The sequence below is a fragment of the Cervus elaphus genome, chromosome 27, assembly GCF_910594005.1.
Source record: "Cervus elaphus chromosome 27, mCerEla1.1, whole genome shotgun sequence".
Classification (NCBI taxonomy): Eukaryota; Metazoa; Chordata; class Mammalia; order Artiodactyla; family Cervidae; genus Cervus; species Cervus elaphus.
The window spans coordinates 62,997,235-63,021,553 of NC_057841.1; the positions used below are offsets into that span (position 1 = coordinate 62,997,235).

The 24,319-nt window shown below is 45.4% G+C and overlaps 1 protein-coding gene and 1 long non-coding RNA gene across 3 annotated transcripts in view; both read left to right on the forward strand.

Annotated features, from left to right (window-relative positions):
- Positions 1-6,134: 6,134 nt before the first annotated feature.
- Positions 6,135-8,208, forward strand: LOC122685011. The gene is made up of 3 exons (XR_006338218.1): positions 6,135-6,213; positions 6,571-6,695; positions 7,893-8,208. It is a non-coding gene; the product is annotated as an uncharacterized LOC122685011 (long non-coding RNA).
- A 7,012-nt stretch (positions 8,209-15,220) lies between these two features.
- Positions 15,221-24,319, forward strand: part of PHLPP1 (PH domain and leucine rich repeat protein phosphatase 1) — a 213,860-nt gene continuing 204,761 nt past the window's right edge. Inside the window, exon 1 of one of the 2 annotated variants that reach the window (XM_043889552.1) lies at positions 15,221-16,547. In XM_043889552.1, the coding sequence (XP_043745487.1) occupies positions 15,434-16,547 (1,114 nt within the window). In that variant the 5' untranslated portion in view covers positions 15,221-15,433. The remainder of the gene's footprint in view (positions 16,548-24,319) is intronic. The other variant, XM_043889551.1, reaches the window with a different exon arrangement.

The following is a 24,319-nucleotide window of genomic DNA, read 5'->3' on the forward strand; positions in this document are numbered from 1 at the left end:
ACCTGCAGAGCGAGGATAACTGCTTGGGTTGGAAATAAACCTTGTGTCTTAGGTTCTGTGCTCACTGCTAGTTATCTCTGAAGAGTCTCTGGGCATCCTGGAGAGGAACATGGCTAGGTTCTGTAAAACTCTCTTGGGTCTTTTACTTCCAAAGTGGCCCTGTGATTGATCTAAGTCAAGGACCTTGAATGTTTACATGTCCTTCAAAACTGAGCTCATTGCTGTACTTGTTTGAAAAACATTTGGACGAGTGGAAGGGGTATAAGGTGAGGTTATGAATGAGTATATTGCCCATAAATGAGTCCTCAGTCCATCTCTCGGATTGTTTATCAAGCATCATAAACCTTTACAGAAGATGCCCCTTTCGTCCCACCCTCACTTTTGCTCAGTACGTGGATTGTGGAGTGATGTTTCACTGCTCTGTACAGCGTCCTATGATGCGCTCGGTGGGCGTTGGGAGGCATTCTAATGCTTCACCTAAGAAACTCTGAGCCTCGGGACTGGGGAGAAACTGCACCCCCCTCCCTCTCCACCCCCCAAGATTATTCATTTGCTCGACACCCCAGGGGAGAAACTGCTAAATATACTAACACAAAAACGTTTGCTAACCAGGCTGTTTAGGGTGTCATTAATGGACTTGGGTAAGCTTTTTTGAATTCCAAATCGAAACCATTCTTTTTTTTGAACTTTTTATTTTGTATTGGGGTATAACCAGTTAACGACATTGTGATAATTTCCAGTGGACAGCAGAGGGACTCAGCCATCCACATACATGTGTCCATTCTGCCCCAGACGCCCCTGCCACCCAGGTGCCACACAGCACTGTCGAAGCCGGTCTTCCAGCTCTTTGATACGTCTGAGATGGAAGCGTCTGGAAGGCAGCAATAATTGACACCAGCTCGGCCGCAAAGCGTCACGATGGGCTTCTGAGAAACACACTAGACCTCCTGTTGTCGTGCCTCTGCATGGAGAGTGTGGAAGCACAGCGCTCTCTAATAGAAAGAAGAAGTCATTTGTGAAGTGATTAGGGAACATTTGCTACCAATTATGCTTTTTGCCCTGAAGCCAAGCCTTGAATTCGACTCAGCAAAAACGAAATAGTGAACTGTTTCACCACGTTTGCTTTCATCTCAAGATGAGATTTAACATAACATCTGTAGTCTCTGACGCGCCCACAGGGAAAAGCAGTTTTGTTTGGTTAGTTTTCCGGGGCTTCTATTTGTCTGGGGGGTCCTAGGACCGCAGCGCCGGATGGGCCGCCGGAGCGGGGCCAGGAGGCAGAGCCCGGCCAAGCTGCGGGCGTCACCTCCAGCGCGTCTCTGACCCGGACAATGCCACCCCTTGTGTGGGAAACAAAGCAGGCGCAGGGCTTTGTCTGGGATCGCTAATGACGATACGCCCCCAGATCCACTTTCTTATTAGTGCAGCGTTTGTGTGGCTGCCCCATGAAAGACAACTGTGTGCTTACCAGAAACAGGGTCACAGTCATTGTGCGCTGTCCTGGAAAACACGAGGTCCTTCCAAAACCCAAAACCCACTTAAAATGTAAGGCTCATTAGAAGGTGTGATCGTGGTCCTCACACTGGAGTGCCCTCCTTGGAAATCTGTCGCTGTTTATCTGACTCCTGGGCCTCAGGCTCCCTGAGCGCGACCGTGAGCACGGCCTCCCCTGGTTGAGACTCCTGTTTCCCTTGGTTTTCTCAGCTGCTCTTTTAACGGAGTCCCTTTCTCCACCGACGCTCTACATGGCATTTATAAAATGTCTTAGGCCTCGTCTCTTTTTTTCTCAGCACCTTTTCCTGTAGAGCTAATTCTCTTCCAATCTTCTTGCTATTGTTCAGTCACTAAGCTGTATTCAACTCTTTGCGACCCCATGGATCACAGCATGCCAGGCCCCCTGTCCATCACCAACTCCCGGAGTTTACCCAAACTCATGTCCATCGAGTCAGTGATGCTGTCCAACCATCTCATCCTCTGTCGTCCCCTTCTCCTCCTGCCCTCAGTCTTTCCCAGCATCGGGGTCTTTTCCAATGAGTTGGCCCTTCGCATCAGGTGGCCAAACTATTGGAGTTTCAGCTTCAGCACCAGTCCTTCCAGTGAACACCCAGGACTGAGCTCCTTTAGGATGGACTGATTTTGTCTCCTTGCAGTCCAAGGGACTCTCAAAGAGTCCGATCGAATTCCAGTCTAAATAATTACAAAATCTCTATTCCAAACCTCATCTTATCTCCTGAGCTCTGATCTCTTATTGCTGATCACCTGAATATCTTGCTTCTGCTGCAACTGAAACTTGATTTCACATCCAACTTATTTCTCCTCTTCCCTCCTCCCAGAAAAAAATACGACCCTTTTGATTTTCAAAACTTAATTTTTGTTTTCATCAGTGTTATACCTGATGAGTCAAAGAACTTTACCTTCATAACCTGGCAGTTTCCTGCTCCCCATTTTCTTCTCCCTAAGAGCAAATGTTTTCAGTTCTTTTAGCCTTGGGGGGGGAGGGGGCAGTATTACCTCCTTGTCACAAGTAACCTGTATGTTGCTCCTTCTTGCATTTTTCATTTTAGGCATGGTCTGTCTCACCACCCCCACACACTGTCCACATATCCTCCCCCAAATACTTAAATCACAATTTTGGTTAGACCAACTCTCAACAATTCTTTTGACTGTGTACATGCATACTGCTGAGTAAGGTAGTATTTTCTAAGACTATTTTTCCTTTCTTGTAAAATGTGACTTTAATCCCACCTTCTCTTGTGCTTAGTTGTCCCCTATGTGGGACTCTCTATTTTATCTGTTTTTCCCAGAGAATAAGTGCTGAAGGGGCTCATCATCAATGGTTTCAAACTGTGGTGTTGGAGAGGACTCTTGAGAGTCCCTTGGTCAGCAAGGCGATCAAACCAGTCCATCCTAAAGGAGATCAGTCCTGACTATTCTTTGGAAGGACTAATGCTGAAACTCCAATACTTTGGCCACCTGATGCGAAGAGATGATTCATTGGAAAAGACCCCAATGCTGGGAAAGATTGGGGGCAGGAGAAGGGAATGACAGATGGTGAGATGGTTGGATGGCATCACCGACTCGATGGACATGAGTTTGGGCAAGCTCCAGGAGATGGTGATGGACAGGGAGGCCTGGCATGCTGCCGTCCATGGGGTTGCAGAGTCAGACATGACTGAGCAAGTGAACAAGAAGAAACTCTGAAGGGCAATCAATGTCATGGAGGGAAGGCCAGTGTTACAGGAGATCTAGCAATACCGTCACTTCCTAAACAGACTGGCAGCCTCCTCTTTTACAGACCCCCTCTCCTCCCTTCCGGAGGAGCCTGGGCCCGTGTCCCTGTGTCTTCAGGAGTTCCGCCCCACGCCAGAGGCTTCCCCCGGCCTCCCTTCCACCGTCTCAGGCCTCCCCTCCTCCTGCTGACCCGGCCAGCACCCCCTCAGGTCTTCTGCTCCCAGACCTGCAGTGCTTTCCTTACCCCCGCCCCCCCTGCCCACGCCCTTCCTTCCTTTATCTCTTTATCACTTTAACTTTATCCACTACCACTTTTGTAGGATTTCTTGGGAGATCAGAGTTCAATGAGTATTTCGGTCTGCTTTCTCTAGCCAGAAATTGGTCCTGTTCTTAATCGAGGTTGTGTATAAGATGACTTCATGGACGCTTTTTCTCACCAGTTTCTTCCACATATCCGTCCTTTGCCGTCGCTCCTCGGCCTTTTCCTGGTCACTGTCCAGGTTTGCGGTGCTGAAACTGGCTTCTGGGGTGAAGACAGGTCTGCGGTCCCGCTAGGTCGTGCAGCACACATCCCGTGGGGACCGCCTGCTCTTCTCGCTCACCCACACCACCCAGCCCGGTTTCGTGCTGTCTTTGAATGACTGGAAGTTCCTCGCTCTTTGACATGGGCCTCAGACAAACGTGGCACTTCTGTGTTAGCAGGTTGCAAAGAGAAGACATTAAGGCCTATCTTCCTGCTAATGGGTAAATGTGCACTGCATGCCTTGTGTGATTTTTTCTGGGTGCGAAGCCACAAGGAACTGAACTTGATGTGGGCCACAAGCGGGGTGATTCCTCCTTTCTCACGGGTGCACTGGTCACCCAGCATGGAAAGCCGGGTCAAGGGACCACAGACTTCTCTGGAGCAGTAGGCGAGCTCCAGAGCGGTGAAACGTGCGGTAAGTCAGCTGTGCGCTCTGCTGGAACCCTCGACGCGCCTGACTTCTTGTCCCCCAGGACCCGCTTAGCCTCACCTCTTCCAGGAAGCCTTCTTTCCCTGCCAGCCCACCCTTCTAGGTTGATTTGAATATATTTTTTAAAACATTTATGTATTTATTTGGCTGCGTCAGGCCTTAGTGAGGTCACGTGTGATCTTTTGCTGCGGCTCCAGGGCTCTAGGTGCCTGGGCTTAGCTGCTCCACAGCATGTGGGACCTCAGTTCCCTGACCAGGGATTGAACCCACGTCCCATGCATTTCCAGGCAGATTCTGGACCCCTGGACTACTAGGGAAGTCCCCGATTTGAGGATCTTTACTGATGCCCCAGATCAAAGTGTGCTTACCCTCATTGTTGAGGACATCTTTTTCCCAGACAACATGGGTCAATTCTTACTCTTGGGCTCCCTTCAGATTATAACAGCCCTTCTCCTAAAACATCCTTCTTTCAGACAGTTATATCACTACACAAGTGGCAAGGTTGCCATTCACTACCATCAAACTTGGATACTCTCCAGGTCTCTGTGGCAATATAGGTGCGTCTTAGTGTGGACTGCTTCTACATATTCTACTTTCAGTAAGTTTTTCATTTTGGAGATTTTGTCCTCAAATTCTTTGAGTGGGAGCCCCTAACCAGAGCGGCCTGTATCCTGATGATGTTTGTCATGTGTCTAGCTCCCAGACTTCCTGGGAGAACTGGGCGAAGTGATGTTCATGCACAAAAATACTTTGTCAACAGGAATGTGGCAGAAAGACACAAGACATTGTTTTTGCAACACATCCTAGTCTTTGTTTATAGTCCAACCTGAAAAAAAGTTTGGATTAGAAAATGACTTTTAATCTGGGAAAAAATCAGTAATTTAATAGAGCTATAGATGTATATTAATACAAGCTGTCTTATGTATCTAAAAGTACAATGATTAGAGTTTTATCAGTTTTTCTTCCTTTTTTTTTGTAATGGGCTCAAGATTTTATCATTTGAAAGTGCCTATCTCACCCACCCTGCACAATATTAAAAAAATAAATCAAAGTTGTTTGTGTTCAGTTCTACATAAAAACTATGATCATTTTGTAGCTATAATTAATTTAAAATATGACTGAAGTAGACTACAGATGGTCTTCCTGATGGCTGAGCGGTAAAGAACCTGCCTGCCAATGCAGGAGATGTGGGTTCATCCTTGGGTTGAGAAGATCCCTGGAAAAGGAAATGGCAACCCACTCCAGTATTCTTGACTGGGAGATCCCATGGACAGAGGAGCCAGGTGGGCTGCAGTCTACGGGGTCCCACGCCAGTCAGACACAACTTAGTGACTAAACAACAAAAGACTGCAAATACAAAAAAATACTATAGATTAATTAACATTTATTGTGGAAATTCTACGCAGCTTCCTGTGTCTTTCAGTTGTGGACTATGAGTCTCCAATTAAAAAACAATCTAAATCCATGAACCAAAGCTTGCTTTTCCCTTACTTTTTTTGGTATTGATATTCACTATAAATCTCATCAATCAACCTTGACTATAATACTTATATTTGAGTAGGGAAAATATAAATATGAGCTTTCCCCCTCTATTATCCTTCAGCGCCCTTTGCCTGATTTAAATCTAATGTGCATCAGTTTCACAATGAGGTTCTTATACTTTTAAGTACCAGAAGCAAAGTAGGTCACAATTCTAGAAAATGTATGTTAATATTAGTATTAACCCTCAGAATACAAAAAAGGTGTAATGGGAAAATATTCATTCTTCAAAACATTACAGGGGCAAAAAATAGCTATTGTCAGATTTTGAGTTTTTCCTATTTTTTAATGTTAAAAATTGTATATACTCCACTAAAGGAATAGTCAGCCCCTTTCTTTCCTCCTTCCGTCTTGCCTTCACTACCCCCATCCTTCTTTCCACTCCCAGGTTATGTGATTCTAAAAGAGGGAAGAAACTCCAGTTTGAGAAGCTGATTCCTGATGAAGAACCCAGGGCACCTACTTTTATAAGAGCAATGCTGGTGGGCAGGTGGGTACTTCTAAAACTGTAGCTCCAAGAGGAAGGTTTATGGATGATGCGGCTATCACTGTATTCCTCACACTTACAAAGAGCTGGCTTGTAGCAGGTGCTCGGTCAGACTTTCTTGAATGAGTTCATCTGTGTAACTGGACCATCACAATTCGGATCATATCAGTGTATGGCCCAGAATCAATAAATACAACTCAGATTAAGTCTAGATCTACAAGCTCACATGGGGCTCAAACAAGGAGACACAGACTCCGGTCCGTGTGCTTTTGCCCAGAACTTTAATCTTACGGGGAAAATGTAGAAATGAAGATTCGTGGACGGAGTTGGAAAGTGAACGCCTTTCTACTCCTCTTCCAGGTTTCGCTGCCAGTTTTCAAGTCGTCTGCATATATTCACCCCAGCTTTCTCCTTCCTCTCTAGCCATGTGACCCTAGAAAAGATGCTGAGCATTTCTGAGCTCTTCTCTACAATGAGAATCATATGTAAGTCTTAAAGGGGTTAAAGGGATCACATTAGAAAACATATGGGATAGGCTTGACGGTGATCTGGCATGGGGCTGCCAGCTACAATGCAGAGCACCAGGTTAAATTCAAATCTCAGGCAGGGACATTTTTTCACATACATATGTCCAAATATTGCAATTACTGGGCGTCCTGTATTCTATTTGCGAAACCTGGCCACCCCATCATGACACATTATATGATGTTTCCTCATGTCACATGGTACATGTTTGGTAAATGTTTCCTTGATAAGTGTTCCCTCATTTCCACTTCCTCACAAGATCATCTAAAAAGGACATCACATGCTGCCTGATTTAAATGTTGCTAAATGTGGTCGAAGGACAGAGAGATAAGGAAAGATGACTCCACTATTACCATCTTTTTATTTCCACAAGTAGAATAGTAAAAAAAAAAAAAAAAAGGCATAAAAGTACTGAAGGCCAGCACAGTGTCCCACCTGATTCACTCTTTATGGAGTGCTTAAATAAATCATTGCTCTTCAAAATAATGCATTTTATTTAGAAATTTATATTATGTTTATAGTAAATTTTTTCATGTTTATAGCATAGTTTTCAGTGAGAAAAGTGGGATAGGAAATTGTAACATCATGATGATCTCTACTCCATTAAAGTACACAGAAAAAATCTGAAGGAAATTTGTGGAAATAACTCTGGGTCACTGGCTTTTTTTTTTTTTTGCTCAATTTTTTATCTTTATACAAAGTTTTCCATATTGACCAAACTTTCTATAATGAACTGATTACTCTTAAGTAATATTTAAAGTTCTCTCTTAAATTACTTTAGATTTTTAATTTTTCAATTGTTTTAAATTATAAATTAAATTTTAATGAATTAAGTGGTGGGAAGCTTAATTTTAAACTTTTAATTATGAACAAAATGTAGAAATTCAGATTGTAGCAAAACCATACCGTTGATCTTAAAAAAACAAAAACCTTTGTTCTGAAGTATAAAAAAACCAGGAAAGTGTATAAAGCACACATGTATGGCCAAACACATTTTTTTTAAAACAGAGACCCAGTGCCCACCGCCTGGGTCAATACACAGGACACTGTCAGGGTCCCAGATGCCCCCCCGCCACGTGCCCTGTTTCCAGTCACAAACCACTCACTTCCACCTCGTTGGTCTGTTGGTTATTTACTTCCTTTTCCTTTCATTTCAGTTTTGCCATCTAAATCGTACCCTAAACCACGCAGGTTAGTGTGGCTGTTTCTGAACTCGACACAAACGTGGTCCTCTGGCACACCTTCCGCCGCCTCTGGCTGCCCTAGATCAACGCGCTGCTGAGGTTCGTCCACGTTGCTGGCACTGTGGTGATCTAGTCACTGTTGCTGCTCTGCTGGTGTTTCAGCGTGGGTCTGTGCTGGCGCGCATCCATCTCTTTTGCCGTTGGTGGACCTTTGAGCTGATCCCGGCCGTGGCACCAGGAACCGTGGCTGCTATCAGCTCCCCTGTGTTCTCCTGGCACACAGTGCTCAGCGGGCTGACATTCTCGCTCCTGTGAGCTGACCTGACTTTGTGCTAATGAGATTTCTACTCACTCATGACCGTTAAAGGGAAAATTGATAAAGACCCTGGAGTTTGGAAGTCTGAGACTGTGGATCTGATTGTCATAGATTGGCTCCTATTCATGACAAATTCATATTCTAAAGGACTGAAAACCCAGCAGTTTCCTTAAATGTCAAAATAAAATAAACCTGCTGTTATTTTAAATGCATTAGAAATTCTTTTAAATGGCAAGAATCAGCCTTAAGAGCCTCTTTATTTCAAATTAATGTCATCTAAATGTGAAAGCCTCTGCTTTGTGACTAACAAAAACATTTGCCAATATTCCAATTTAGACAATTTTGCCTTCAGCCAAAAACCAGAAATTTCTTGAGCTGGTAGAAATTCTTAGAGATGCTATCTTGTTCAACTCCTTCATCTCATAAATCAGAAATTGAAGCCTTCTTGAGGCCAAATGCCTTCCAAGTTCATGGTTAACTAGTTAGTAAAGAACCAGGACCAGAGTGAGGACTTTCTGGCTTCCACCCTTACATATTATTTTTGTTGCCGTTCAATCACTCAGTCACGTCTGACTCTTTGCGGACCCATGGACTGCAACACGCCTGGTGTCCCTGTCCTTCACCATCTCCCAGAGTTTGCTCAAACTCATGTCCATCGAGTCAATGATGGCATCCAACCATCTCATCCTCTGTTGTCCCCTTCTTCTCCTGCCCTCAATCTTTCCCAGCATCAGGGTCTTTTCCAATCAGTTGGTTCTTTTCATCAGGTGGTCAAAATATTGGAGCTTCAGCATCAGTCCTTCCAATGAATATTCAGGGTTGATTTCCTTTAGGATTGACTGGTTTGATCTCCTTGCAGTCCAAGGGACTCTCAAGCATCTTCTCCAACACCACAGTTCAAAAGCATCAGTTCTTCTGGACTCAGCCTTCTTTATGGCCCAGCTCTCACATCTGTACATGACTACTGGAGAAACCATAGCTTTGACTAGATGGACCTTTGTTGCCAAAGTGATGTCTCTGCTTTTTAATATGCTGTTAGACACTAGAGAGAAGAGCAGTAACGCAGCTTCAGGATAAGGAAGGTTGGCAATTACCAGAAGCAGGACCAGGCAAGAAAGAATCCCTCATCCAACCCCCAGCCTTCAGAGGGAGCACGATGCTGCCAACACTGTGATTTTGGACTTCAGCCTCTGGACTGTTAAGAGAATCAGTTTCTGTTGTTGGAGCCATCCAGGTCATGGTACTTTGTTATGGTAGCTATAAGGAACAAATATACCTAGGAGTCCAGCTCAGTGGATTGGGTGGGAAATAGAGGGGAAAAGAGCAAGATTTCTAGGGATTGAGTGTGTCTCCTAGAATCTATTCTGGGGCAAAAAAGAGAATTCCCACGCTGATTCCTCAGGGTATAATTAATGCCTCTAAGTATAGGAGAATCATCTGGAGGATGTGTGTGTGCCTGTTAAGTCGATTGAGTCATGTCCGACTCTTTGTGACCTCATGAACTGTAGCCCGCCAGGCTCCTCTGTCCATGGGATTCTCCAGGCAAGAGCACTGGAGTGGGTGGCCCTGTCCTTCTCCAGGGGATCTTCCCGACACAGGGATCGAACCTGGCCTCTCACATCTCCGGCACTGGCAGGGGGCTCTTGACTACCGAGCCACCTTGGAAGCCCCCACCTCTGGAGGATACTTTTTTATTTTTAGTCGTGGAAGGTTCAGGGGGAAAATGTTGTTAGATATGAATCTTCGTTGAAAGAAGTAATAGGCCACTGTTAGAACCCAAAATGGGATTCTAAAAGCTAGGCATCAATTTTTACAATGAATATATTAAATGTATCAATATTATAGAAGCCCAGTATTTAAAACAATTGTCTGATGAAGTCATATAAGAGAAAGAATAAAGAATACTTTGGGAAGAAATATCTATAGTCTAATGTATAGTTTATATACCTAGGTTTTCATATATCCCATTTGCCTGAAATGAGAACCATCTCTACAAAAGAAGAAAGTAGGTCAGTTTTAATTAAAGCTTAAAAAAAAAATGACAATGCCTATACATAAACTTTCTTAGGGAAGGTGTTTTTGTCTATACTATTGACTGGGGCATAAATGATGCCTACATTTAAAAGCTTAATAAATATTTGTTGAATGAATGTCCCAGGTAATTTATATTGTTACTGGAAGTGGTAGGATTCCATGGCCTCAATTTTTTTCTCTAATACTTCATTGTTGTGACAAGAAACATATCTCATTTATTTCTGTGAGGCAAGATGTGAGGAATGAGAAAGAGACTAAGAATTAGGGGACAAAAAAGTGTGCACTAAAGACTGAAAAGTTATCAGGCCGTATGTATAAAGTAGACTACCTAAAACGCCAGGGGCAATCTTGATAGAGTTCACATGGTAAGTCTGTGAGGCATGGGTGAAGCCTTAGAGAGCTGAGAAGGTGTCACCCTGCCAGTGAGCGGGGAACGTGTTAACTCAGGTTGGCCACCCTGGGCCCACTTAGTGCACTGAGTAGTTATTTGCTATCGTAGTAAAAGACAATGAGTAAACAGTGAGCAATTTAGGGACAGCTAACCACTAGTAGCTCAAAGGATATAAAAATGTGAAACCATAATTAATTCCTGTTCATCATGTACTAACTAAATGTATTACATGGTATGTTGCATCTTTCTGAGTTTATTTCTGAACATAGCTGAGAACTTTACAATTCAGACTAAAACTATCCTCTATCAATTCATGCCTCCATTAAGATTCCAACTGCTTATATTAGAAAAAAAATTCCAAAGATGGTTTCTTTTTATCTTGGATCTAAGGATGCAAACAGGATTAACCTCGATGCAAAACACAGCAAGTCAGTTATCAACCACACAGCATAAAATAAACTGTAGCAGTAAATTGAAAATTACATTCTCTTTTTCTATACTTAGCTGTGAAAATATTTTAACAAGTTGGCATCAGGGTTTGCAACTTGTACATCTGTTGTTTCTTTGGGGGATTATCTTTTCACATTGGAAGATGTGATTCTTTGAAAAGTGTGGCTAGTTACAACTGTGGTATTAGATTGTACATGTGGAACATTTTAGAGGGTTGGGAAGCATTTTTGAGTTACCGTGGTTTCAAGATACTGTCCTAGTCCCCATTCTACTTTTTAAGTAGGAAAAGCTGCGATTTCATGGGTGTCTGGAAAACATTTGTTCTCCACTGAAATCCTTTCCTCTTTCAGAGAAATTGTAGAGCGTGGCTTGGCTCATATGATCTGGGGGATGTTCCGAGATACTAGCAAACTCCAAGTTTCATTGTCATTATCATTGTCTTATTATAACTCTGAGGTTCCAGTTGGTCTGGTGTTCAGAGGACCGTCTATGCTTTATGAACTCCTATTTCTTTCTCTCTCTGTCCTCTCACCTGCAAGTTCAGTCGCTTTATTGAAGGTTTGGAAGCGGAACCAGGTAGCAGTCCCCAACTTTTTTGGCACCAGGAATGGGTTTCATGGAAGACAGTTTCTTCATGAACTGGGGCGGGGGTACGGGGGTAGATTCGGGATGATTCAAGCATATTACATTTACTGTGCACTTTATTTCTAATGTTATTATTAACTAGCTCCACCTTAGACCATCAGGCATCAGACCCCGGAGGTTGAGGACCCCCAGATCCAGGGATGGGTCACACTGTGGACCCTTGCCCTTCTGCTCTCCCCTCTGATTTTTATGCTTTTGGATATAATGGGATATGATGTCTTGTAGGTTATACACACTATGCCTGAAATAGTTTCTCTACATAAATCTTATATCCTTTGCGTTCTCCCTCCCTCCATCAAAAGAACAAAAAGGATCCAGTTTTTGAGGCTGGACTGGACTTCCTTTTTCTCCACCTTGAGAAATGTGACCGTAATTCACTGCCCCATCTCCTCCCAATGTGAGTAACCCTTCACACCACGTCTGGCAGGGAGGTAAGAAGACTCTCCCGCCTCTCCCTGCTCCAGCGCTTTGCATACTCAATTCTCTGGCCGATGCTTTTTCTTTAATTTTTTCCAGGGAAAGTTTTTGGTTACACATACCTTCAAGGGGTACACACAGTTCCTAGAGGACAGAAAGGCGGAGTGGTGGTGACTGAAACCGCACAGGGCCCAGAGCTAAGGACAGTGCGGTAACCCCGGAGCGCGCGGACCCTGGGCCAGGGCTGACAGTGTCTCTGACTGGAACAAACTCCCCTTGAGTTTATTACCTTACCCACATAAAAATAACTCTAGAGAGCAGATATGTGAGAGTTAATATATATTTCTTAATATACAAAAAGTTAAAGAGGTTTATAGGAATCCATGAAGGAACTAAAAAATATAAAGAAATGTAAATAGTCCATGTTTTAGTACTGAAATTTAACGTGTTTTTAAAGTTTAACTCAGTTTCACCTGTTTCTGAAAATTTCGTCCAAAGTGAGGTCTGTATTGTTGGACTCCTTCAGTTCAGTCGCTGAGTCGTGTCCAACTCTGTGCAACCCCATGAATCACAGCACGCCAGGCCTCATTGTCCATCACAAACTCCCGGAGTTTATTCAAATTCATGCCCATCGAGTCGGTGATGCCATCCAGCCATCTCATCCTCTACCATTCCCCTTCTCTGCCTGCCCCCAATCCCTCCCAGCATCAGGGTCTTTTCCAATGAGTCAGTTCTTCGCATGAGGTGGCCAAAGTACTGGAGTTTCAGCTTCAGCATCAGTCCTTCCAATGAATACCCAGGACTGATCTCCTTTAGGATGAACTGGTTGGATCTCCTTGCAGTCCAAGGGACTCTCAAGAGTCTTCTCCAACACCACAGTTCAAAAGCATCCATTTTTCGGCGCTCAGCTTTTTTAGTCCAACTCTCACATCCATACATGACCACTGGAAAAACCATAGCCTTGACCAGACAGACCTTTGTTGGCAAAGCAATGTCTCTGCTTTTTAATATGCTATCTAGGTTGGTCATAACTTTCCTTCCAAGGAGTAAGTGTCTTTTAATTTCATGGCTGCAGTCACCATGGGCTTTTAATTTTGGGCTGCAGTGATTTTGGAGCCCAAAAACATAAAGTCTGACACTGCTTCCACTGTCTCCCCATCTATTTCCCATGAGGTGATGGGACCGGATGCCATGATCTTAGTTTTCTGAATGTTGAGCTTTAAGCCAACTTTTTCACTCTCCTCTTTCACTTTTATCAAGAGGCTTTTTAGTTCCTCTTCACTTTCTGCCATAAGGGTGGTGTGATCTGCATATCTGAGGTTATTGATATTTCTCCCAGCAATCTTGATTCCAGCTTGTGCTTCTTCCAGCCCAGCGTTTCTCATGATGTACTCTGCATATAAGTTAAATAAGCAGGGTGACAATATACAGCCTTGACGTTCTCTTTTTCCTATTTGGAACCAGTCTGTTGTTTCATGTCCAGTTCTAGTAGGACTCCTTAGACTAGGTCAGTTCCCTTATTTTTATTTCTTCCCATGACACCTGGTGTTTCCCCCTCTTCCACATCCCTCACGTGTTGAATCTCTTTGTTTCTAAACTATAAACTCTGTAAAGGCAAGGACAGTGTCTGATATTCCACTGCTGTAAAAGACTGCTTGGTATATGTTTATAATTGTTTGTTAAATTAATTGTATCTTATGTCTCTTGGAAAAATTTGCATTCTCCCTAATTTTAAAAAAGTAACTCTGAACTGTTGATTGAATTGAAATAGTATAAACATGTTTCATGAGACCAAGAGGTAATAATTCAAAAGAAAAATATAAAAAGTCATCTCTGGGAATTTCAAGAATCAAGATAATTTTTTTGTCCTGTGACTTCTACTTTTCAGTGAAACTGTGTAGATAACCCAAGTACAACTTTCTCTGCCCTTATTTTTCTATTATTTCAGCTACAAGTTCCAGTTTCTCTCTTTTTTCTTCCCTGTTTCTCTCTCCTTCCTCTTTCCTCAAACCCCTTACCCGCAATTCACCCCCAGGTTTAGTAACTTTATTGATGTTAAACAAGCCCGGGATTGTTTGCAGCTGCATAAGTCTTGCATGTAAAAATCCAATTTATGAAACAATAGGGAGGAATGGTAGTTCAATTAAAAAGGTTTACTAACTTCTTTCAAATAGTAAATTGCTCTAATCCAGCCTACAATATTGTTTTAATCGACAAGAAAGTACAACTTTTTACGCCACGACTAACATTGTGATCGCAGGATATAATTTTTTCCTGAATATTGAAGGAAAAACCAAGGGAAGACGTTAAGAGAGAACACAGGGCCCGTATCTTCTGTCCCACGTGTCTCCGTTCCAGCGTTTCCTCTGCTTCCCATCGCTTTCCGTATCCTCAGTCCTTTTGGACCTCAAGCTGAGCAGGGAGAAACCAGGGCCCTGTCCTCCTCCTTGCTCCTCACACAGGAGCTGCACGGGGCCGCGGCACGACTACCTCCGGGCGAGTTCAGTTGTGGTGAGGGGAAGACCGAGCGCCCGGACCTTCGTGCCTTCTGGAATGTTTTCGAGCCCCGTCTCAACCAGCGGGGAAAATGAAAGCCTCTGGGAGCAGGAATGGGCGGGTAACTACAAGTTCACGAACCGAACATCCCCGAGCACCGACTCCAACAGCAGAGGGCACCAGACCCACTGTCCGGGGCCCGCGGCGGGCCGCACGGCGGGGCGGCCCTGGAGCATCTCTGGGACTTGTAGTTCGCCACGGTCCTCTCGGGGACTCCCGGCCGCAGCCTGGAACTACAGCTCCCAGGCGGCATCGCGCGCCTCCCGTCTCCCGGCCACCTCCCTACTCGGGCCCGCGCAGGAAGCTCCCGGGCCTGGCCGCGCGGCCCCGCCCCCCGACGCCGTCACGCTTGTTTACCCCGAGGCCCCGCCCCTCGCGCCCGCCCGCGGGGTCGCCGTCACGCGGGCGATGCATATTCATGAGGCGCGCCGCCCGCCGGCCTCCCGCCCGGCTCTCCCAGCGCGCGATTAATATTCAATGAGGCCGGCTCGGCTGCTGGCTCGGCCGCGCGAGGCGAGGGGCGGGCGGGGGGCGGTGGCGGCCCGGCGGGCGCGCGGGATGGAACACCGAGACGCCGACGGAGCGCTCCGAGCCGCCACATAATCGCCTGGAACGGCCGCGCGAACGCCACTGGCGGCGCCGCCGCCCCCCGCTCGCTGTGCGCCCGCCGCCCCCCGAGCCGGGGCCGCGCCGAGCCCCGCCGCCATGGAGCCCGCGGCCGCGGAGACCCGCGCGGAGGGCCGGGCCGCGGCGGGCGGCCCCGGGTCCGCGCTGACCGCGGCGCCGGGCCGGGCGGGAGGCGCGGCTCGTAGGCGGCGGCGCGGCCCGGCGCCCCTGCCCGCCGCTGGCGGGGCCGCCCTGGGGCCCGGCGCCAGCTCGCTGCTGCTGAGGAGAGGCCGGCTGAAGAGGAACGCGTCCGCCGCCGCCGCCCCGCGCCCCGCCGGCCTCCCCGCCCCCGGCCCGGCTGCGGCGCCGCCGTGCTCGCGGAGCCTGGACCGCCGGGCGCTGCTTCCGCGGCCCCGGCAGATGCTGCCGCTGCAGCCGTCGGACCGGGACTGGGTGCGGCACCAGCTCCAGCGCGGCTGCGTGCACGTCCTCGACCGCCACCCGGCCGCCAGCCGCCTGCGCCCGGTGCTCTGCACACTGGACACCACGGCCGGCGAGGTGGCCGCCCGCCTGCTGCAGGCGGGCCCCAGGGCCGGCGGCGTGCTGAAGGTGCCGGGCCGGGGTCCCGCGGGGCCACCGCCCGGGAGGGCCGCGCTGGCCGCCGTCGGGGGGCCGCCACCGCGCCGAGCCTCCCGCGCCGGCGCGGCGCCCGCGGGCTGTAGCCCGGGCGTCCCGCGGGCCCCAGACGGCGCGGGCCCGGCCCCCGAGCCCGAGAGCGCCAGGCCGAGCCCCGGCGCCGAGGGCTCGTCGGGCCGGTCGGACCCTTACTGCTCGTCGTCGTCCGAGGAGGTGGAGGCTGACCCTGGCCAGCCCCGCCTGCGCGGCCGCTCTTCGGGTGCCTGGACGCTCTCCCCAGCCGCCTCCCCGCCTCCGCCGACGGCCCCGAGGGACGTCGAGGGCCCGGGCGGCGCCGCCCGCGATCGGCCGGCGGAGGAGAGCCCGGGCGGGGACGCGGCGGCCGCGGAGAAGGCGCCTCCGCCGCCCACCCTGTACGTGCAGCTGCACGGGGAGACCGCGCGGCGCCTGGAGGCGGACGAGAAGCCGCTGCAGATCCAGAACGACTACCTCTTCCAGCTGGGCTTCGGGGCGCTGTGGAGGGTGCAGGAGGAGGGCCTGGACTCGGAGGTCGGCTGCCTCATCCGCTTCTACGCAGGTAAGGCGGTCACCTGCGCCCGCGCCGCGCGCGCCCTCGGGGCTCTGTTAGCCCTTCTCCGCTCGTGCGGATGGCGGGTGGGACCGAGCTGAGCGCTTCCCGCCGCTGGCGCGGGCGCGGGGGCAGCGGCGGGGCCCCGGGTGCACACGCTTCTGAGAGGAGTCCTGCAGCCCTACCGTGACGGTGCCGCCTGCGGGCCTGGGGCCGCGGGGTTTGCGGCCTTTTGAGGCTTCAGGGCAACTTCGTGTGCCGTGAAACCAGCAGAGGAAAAGGACAGCGGGAAACGTTCGGGAGCGCCCGGCCTGCGGCCGACCGGGCGCGGCCGGCGGTGCCCGCCCCGAGCTCAGTCAGGGTCGGCCGGTGCCCTCCTCCTGCTCTCTGTCCTGTCCTTTGCCTACTTAGTCCTCGATGGAACCCGGCAGCCGCGATCCTCTTTAGTGATACTTTTCCTTATCGCTTCTTGGCTTTATTTCAGTCTCCTCTGCAAGTGTACTTCTTGCATCAGAAGTGGTTTTTGCCTATTTCTTTCTCTTGGTTTCTCCCCTTTAACCTTTATAGCCAGAACTGACAATGTGTCTTCCAATAGGGATACATAGGGATCACAGTAGGACTTTAAGTGATTGCCGTCTCTCACTGAGTGTGATCTAAAATCCTCTGCATCCTTTTTTCATTTCTAGATTAAAGATCTTAAATTTTTTCATTGGGATAGAATTGATGCATTAGATCAAGTTCTTGACCAGGGGTGACTAGTGTTTCTCTTTTAAAGACTTGGCTGGTGCTAAATTAGGGAGCTATGGGTCCTGGCTGTATATTTGAGCTAATAAGTTCTTTATGTCCTTTTCCTCTGCTGGTTTGAAGAATTATGTTTTAGTGGTAAGGAATTTTATTTTAAAACAAGGTTAGTGTAATAGTTAAATTAGGAGTTACAACTTTCCCGAATTTACTAAAGTAGTAAATTATTTCTCCACTTAGGTTGTAGGTGGTGGTGGAAAGAGAATCACACTTGTAATTGCATTCATCTGTAGCCATTCTTTCCAACTTAATGTTTTTGGTCCACACCTGTCTTCTAGTAGCAGTTTAGTCAGTCTGAATGAAGAGCTCTTTACTCCTACATTGATATATGCAAGACTGGTAGCATTCCTGGTGAGATGTTCCTTTATGTTTAATTAATTTAAGTGGATTTCTGATGGAATTTGGCCTCATAAAGAAAACTGTATCGTAATAGAATAGCATTTGCAGTACCTGAAGATAATGTCCCAACCGGATGACAAGTCTTTAAAAGTTTATGGTCTAGAAAATAGGTGATTTTTTAAATTTTAATTAATGTAGGAGCAACAATTATATTCTCCTCTCTTGTGCCTCATGTAATTTATAAAATAATGTTATTTTATGGAAGCATTAAATGGTAATCATGCTTGGAATGATATTTTGTTAACACGAGAATGGTAAATGCCTCTGTGTGTGTGTGTGTGTGTATAAAGAAGCACGGTCTGTGTTAAGCATATTTTGAACATACTGAACATATTTTGCATGGAGAGATCTCCGCATGCCTCATTTTCCTCATGACCGAATTGCTGGTCATGATAAATGTCCATGGGAAGGGTGTTAGGTGTCCTAGTCATGGCATTTAAATCTTTGATTCCCCTTGGTTGTCTCTTCAAGTGTGTCTAAAATATTCTAAGTGGATGATATATAGGTTTATTTGTTTGTTTGTTTTTTGCTTTTTGTTTTTAAACTTATCTCCATGTAAAGTTGACAGATTATCTTTCTGGTTAAATCTCAAATTTCTGGTGTGCTCATTTTAATCTTTTTGTTCTGTTGTTCATGAAAAGCAGTCATTGCTACTTCACTCTAAACTTACTTGCTTTGCTGTAGTATGCACAGCGTAAATACATATCCCCCTCTGTGTACACGCTTGTAAAGGTAACTAATAAAATGGGGAAGCCACACACAGCATCCAGCCTATTCTTTAATATGAAGCCTGTATACAGGAGTCCTGGAAGGAAGGTGCCTGATTGTTATCAAGATGTCTAATTGCACATTTTATACAAAATTGAGTTTATTTTAAGCCAAAGTTAAGATATCAAACATCTCTGTTGCTATTCATTTACCATAGAACAAAATTTACCATATCATGAGTCCACTTGAAGCTTTGCAAGGAAGTGTAGTTGTTGGTGGACAAAAGGGCTTTGTTATAAGGTGGTCTCGCTTATCACAGGAACATTATCAAGACTTCACATGTCTTGGAGGTTTGCATTAAGCTGGGAGGAGATTCCCAGAAATTACCCCTTTGGAATGTAGGACACCCAACAAGAAAGTGTTATGTAGTAATTCTTTTTCTCAAGAAGAAGAGAATTGACATTTGTTTTACACCAGACCCTTTGAGTGGGTGTTTTGTACCACATTTGTTTTTAGAATTTTACATGTAACTTTTAAATTTGTTGCTTCGTATAATTTTGTTTATATGTGTAGTTGGAGTTAAGGATAGACTAGGAAGTTGCCTTTGAAGGCTTTTGAATGTTTTCCTGTATATAATTGAGCTCACTACCTGTTGTTTATATAGTTTGTCTATTTATCAGTTGCTTTTTTTGAGAAGTTCTTGTCGAGGGAGAACTTCATGCCCTTGAGGTCACCTTTCAGTTAAATCTTAGTGTTTATAACCTGGCCCAGGTGATTCTCAAATAGGCTTTGGAAGCCATTTGTGGTTGCTTTGAATATTTAAATATTTATTTAGGCAAAGTAAAATGAAAGTAATGAACTGAAAGGCTTTGGACTCAGGGCTCTTTGTGATTGCAGAGCTGTGATAGAAACTTTAGTTTGAAAATCGTTACTGCTTCTCTCAAGCAGCCATGCTTTTAGCTGACTTAAAATAAGAAAAAAATTAATTGTGGCTTTACCCGAAATAACTTGTGTGAAGTATTAGGTCTGTTAGATACATTAACATTTAATTTCCTTTTAAGATTAGCTATCTTAAATTTTACCTGAAAGAGAGTAATTTTAAGTGGAAAAAAAAATTCAAGAATTTATGTTGCTCAACATCAGTAATCAGGCTATGTTTTGGACTCCCTGGGGGCACCTGAGTCATTGATCAAGGGCAGTGTTACAGGGTATTTTTTTATATTTTTGACTCTCTTCTGCCTTTTAGATTTAGTTGTCTCACCGTTTCAGCTGCAGTTGTGACAGGGAAAGGATGTTGACGGAGCTGTGGCCGGTGAACCTTGGACCAGACGTTTTTACGTGTGACTTTCTGGGGTTGCTCTGGAAAAGGGACGCCTCACCCCCTCTTAGTTTTTTTCCTTTCCTTTTCTGGGAATGTTCAAACCTTACATGGCTTCCTATGTGGAAATCAAGAAGGGGTGGTTCAGCATTAAGCTGTAATATTGACGAGCAGTGTCTTGTTACGATAATTACAGCAGCGTTGAGTAGCGTGGTATGAGCATGTGACACCAGCGTGTGCTTCAGCACTCCTTTTAAGAACAAAGGGTTTAACTTTATTTTTGTTTTTTTACGTTTATATTTTATACTTGTTTTTGACGTAAAGTGCATGCTGTCTTGTCCTTCGTTAACTGTGGTTTGATAATGTCTATGAATATGTTGGGTTTATTATCTTCAAAAATCTTAGAAGAGCTTTCACATGAATTATCTCGTGTCCTTTCAGAAACATTAGGGAGGAGTCAGCGTCAGTCCTCTTTTCAGACAGAGAAGCTGATGTGTAAAGAGTTCTGATTCTTGCTTCTGGTTTTTCAGTTCTTGGCAGAGCTAAGAGAGCATGCCCATTCTGTCTTACAATTCATGTCACTTTCCACGAATCGATGCTGGATCTCTTTACATTTGGATTTTTAACTTGGTTAAAAGCATTCAGGAAATACGCTATTTTTGCTGGTAATGAGGTGATATTATCCTCTAGTCCCAAGTGGTATTCCTTGTAAAATGTGGACGGTTCTATTTTTATCATGCTGCCTTTAACATAAAGAAGCAAGACTGGACAATAAGGGGACAATACAGAAAGAGTATGATAGTGTTCCAAGTATCCTGGTGGCAAATAGTCATACATACATTCAAGTTGGTGTGAAATACAGCTCACCTAATGATTCTTTATTCTCTTGCTTGAGCATGCCTCAGTTGTTAACCGTAAAATTGTCACTGGCTACAGAGTATTAGCACTTGATCTTCATGAAAAGTGGATAAGTTTTTAAGATGGCGGTGTGACACTTCAGTTCTTTTAAAACATAGCTTTACTTGTGAGTATCAAAAATAGCTATCATGAAAGAGTTGCACAAATCTTTTATTTGAGGTAAACTTATTTGTACTAGTGATCAATAGTGCTTTATGAATGTCACTATGCTGTTCAGTTTTTGTAATTTCTATATTATATAGGGCTAGAGAGTAAGTACTCGCCCTAAATTTCATAGTTATTTCTAAAACGGTGTGTTTTTGTTTGTTTGTTTTTAACAATCATTGAAATAATTGTAGGGAAAGGAGATGAGTGTAAATAAGTTTATGAAGTTTCTTTTTTGTATCTGTAACATTGTTAAATGATTGGTTATCCCAAGATTCTTATTTTTAAAGTGTAAGGTGTTTTATTTTCTTGTTCTCTTTATAGAATGCTGAATTTGATTTCTTGGTAACATAGCATTTATTGAGGTTGTGTATGATCCAAGGCTCGTATAATACTTGGCACTTTAGTTTAAACATTTGTTGAGTTGAATCTGTGGAATTTTGTGAAGCAGCTGATGGTGTGTGTCCTGAATCTTTGACCTTCCTTCCTGTTACCCAGGGGTTGTGTTAAATACACACACACATCTCTCCAGGACACACCCCACCCCCTCTCCCAGGACACAGCCCTCTCCCAGGACACACCCACACACCCCCATACACCCCTACCTACCCCCCAGGGCAGGAGATTGTACATGTGCTTCTGTTAATACCTTCATGTGAATGAAGCTGTATGTGGATTTTGAGATTCTCTCTCAAAGTTTTCTTAAGAGTTAGCAGGTGTGCCCACCTCCTTTTCACAGGCATCTCTTACCTCAACTTTGAGATGAATTTAATGAGGCATCTATCGAATGAGGCGTCTCAGATTTAATGAGCCAGGGTTGAATACAGTTGAGTCTACCTGGACAGGAGAAGGTTTAATTGTGCTGTGACAGTTGAGAGATCCTGAAGCCACTCAATAGAAAAGCCTTTTCTTTAAAGATGTTGACATTTTGAAAAAGAGAAAGAAATGTTATTAAAATGTCCAAAATAGTCTGGGTAAATGAAGCCTTTTTTTTTTTTTTTTTTTTTAAACCCCTGAAAGTCTCACCTCCTAAAACCTCCTCTACCCCAGGCTTCAGGGACAACACTGGTGACAAGAAGTTTTGAGTCTGGCTTCAGGTCCCTCTGCTTCTTGGGCAGACTCTTTTTATACTTTCCTTAGGTTTTCTAAAGATAGTAGAGTTAAAATAAAACCAAAGAACATTGACCGTATGGATTCTTTAGATGTATTAGCTGCTTATAACCTAAGTCTGTGTGACTGGTTGTTATGAAACTTCCTCTCTAGGCTTTGGAAATTTTTCATAAATTGAAATTCCAGGGCCTGGAAAAAATAGACTTTAATGGTAGTTTGATTAAAGAACATTAGGATATTTGGTTAACTACGAAATAGCAGCTGTTTCAAGTTATGTGATAATTGTACTTTAGAATCAAGAATAGTAATGGTTACCGGATTACTGAAGGGTAATTACATGTCAATTTAGAGGTGGAATGGTTTTGTTTTATATATATATAAAATATATGCCTGGTATGCCTTTTAGTATGTTAAATGAAGCAAAGCATAACCATACCTAATGCCACATTAAGGCTGAAATGTTTCCCTGTTGTATTTTTACACTTGAGATTGCTTTAATACATTGTAAAATGTATTAATAATAAAGTGTCTTGCTAAAGTATAAGTCCAGTGACATGAGAGTTTGGGACTTAGAAGTTCTATTGGAGTGAAATATTTTGGTAATACATTATACGTATTTTGTAAGTTTATAGATGTCGATACTTTAGCAAAACACAGAAAAATCCAGAATTTAGAAAAGCTGTGTGTTTGACGGCGTCAGGCCTTCCTTGTGGCACAGGAGATGTTTATCACGTCATGTGACATCTCTTGGTCGGCATGCGGGCTGAGCTGCCCTGTGGCATGTGGGATCTTAGTTCCCTCCCGGGGATCGAACTCCGCTGTATTGCAGAGCAGGTTCTTAACCACTGGATCACCAAGGAAGTCCCCCCAGATCCAGAATTTCTGACGTGTATTTTCTGAAATGAAGCTTGTTATAGGAAATTAGTCTCCTTTCCAGTTACGTGAAAGCATTTGGTTGATAATTGAATAAAATTTGAAATAATTTTGTTTTGGACCGTGTCAATAATGATTGGGAAAAAACATCTAGAACTTCGAGATAATTTGAATTGGTTGATTTGTGTCTCCCTCCCCGCCCCACGTTCTTTTCAAGCAGAAGAACTTTGTGCTTGTTGGTGTCTAGTTCTGCTGGCGTGTACAGCTGATGAAGAGCAGGTGGAGAGTGTATTTTTTCATGTGTCTACCTCCATTAGTAATATGTTAGAATGTTTGAGTTTTCTTTCAGATACCAGGCATGCTTTTAAGTACAGCGAGAGAAAGTACGAACTGTACTTGTTTCCACTGCCTATTTAATACTTGTCTGGGTTTTACAGTCAGCTCACTCCTGACACATGGTCCAAAGAGTGCGATTTTATGCACAGAACCAGTTTTTGACTTTTATTGTCATGTATGAGAAATACATACTTAAGGAGTTCTTTCTTTGTTTCTAATCATATACTGGGAGAGCTTTTTGGCTATAACGGGATTCCCCGGTAAGTGGGGGTGGGCTTCCCCCGTGGCTCAGACGGTAAAGAGTCTGCCTGCAGTGTGGGAGACCCGGGTTCAATCTCTGGGTTGGGAAGATCCCCTGGAGAAGGGAATGGCTACCCACTCCAGTATTCCTGCCTGGAGAATTCCATGGACGGAGGAGCCTGGAGGAGCTTGGCAGGCTACAGTCCGTGGGGTTGCAGAGAGTCAGACACGACTGAGCGGCTGACACTGCTCGCACTGGAATGGGGGCAACATCTTAGGGCTTCGGCGTTTGGCCGCTGTGACCTGAGGTGGGGTCTGTAGTTTAGAGAAAGGAGTGGGGGAGCTCGGTGTGCCTGTGGGCGTCCGTTTTAACCTGCCCTGGGCTCTGAGCTCCTCCTCAGTAAAATGATGATGAGCTTGGGGTAGAGTACGTGTAAGATCTCTTCCAGCTCCTAACGTCCCGGGGCTCCGTTGGAGGGTCTGTTCTTCAGATTAGAAGGACTAAACATTGTCATTGTTTTAAGTTTTCTAAGACCTATCCTGTGGGTTTAAAAACAGCTGAACCCCCTGCCTTTTGTCATGGAGAAAGGGACATCCTTGGACCTAATACAGTCAGCCTGAGGTTGCCAGCCAAAGCAGATACCTTTCTGGAGTAGATCAGGACCAGTGATGGAGCAGACGGCGTGGGGTCGCCCGCTCCCTGCCAGCCCTTGTCTCCAAGTGGGAGGTAGGAGCACCCTGCTGCTGCTGAGTGACCGACTGTGCAACCCCACGGACGGCAGCCCACCCGCCAGGCTCCCCCGTCCCTGGGACTCTCCAGGCAAGAACACTGCAGTGGGCTGCCATTTCCTTCTCCAATGCAGGAAGGTGACACGTGAAAGTGAAGTCGCTCAGTCGTGTCTGACTCTTAGCGACCCCATGGACTGCAGCCTAC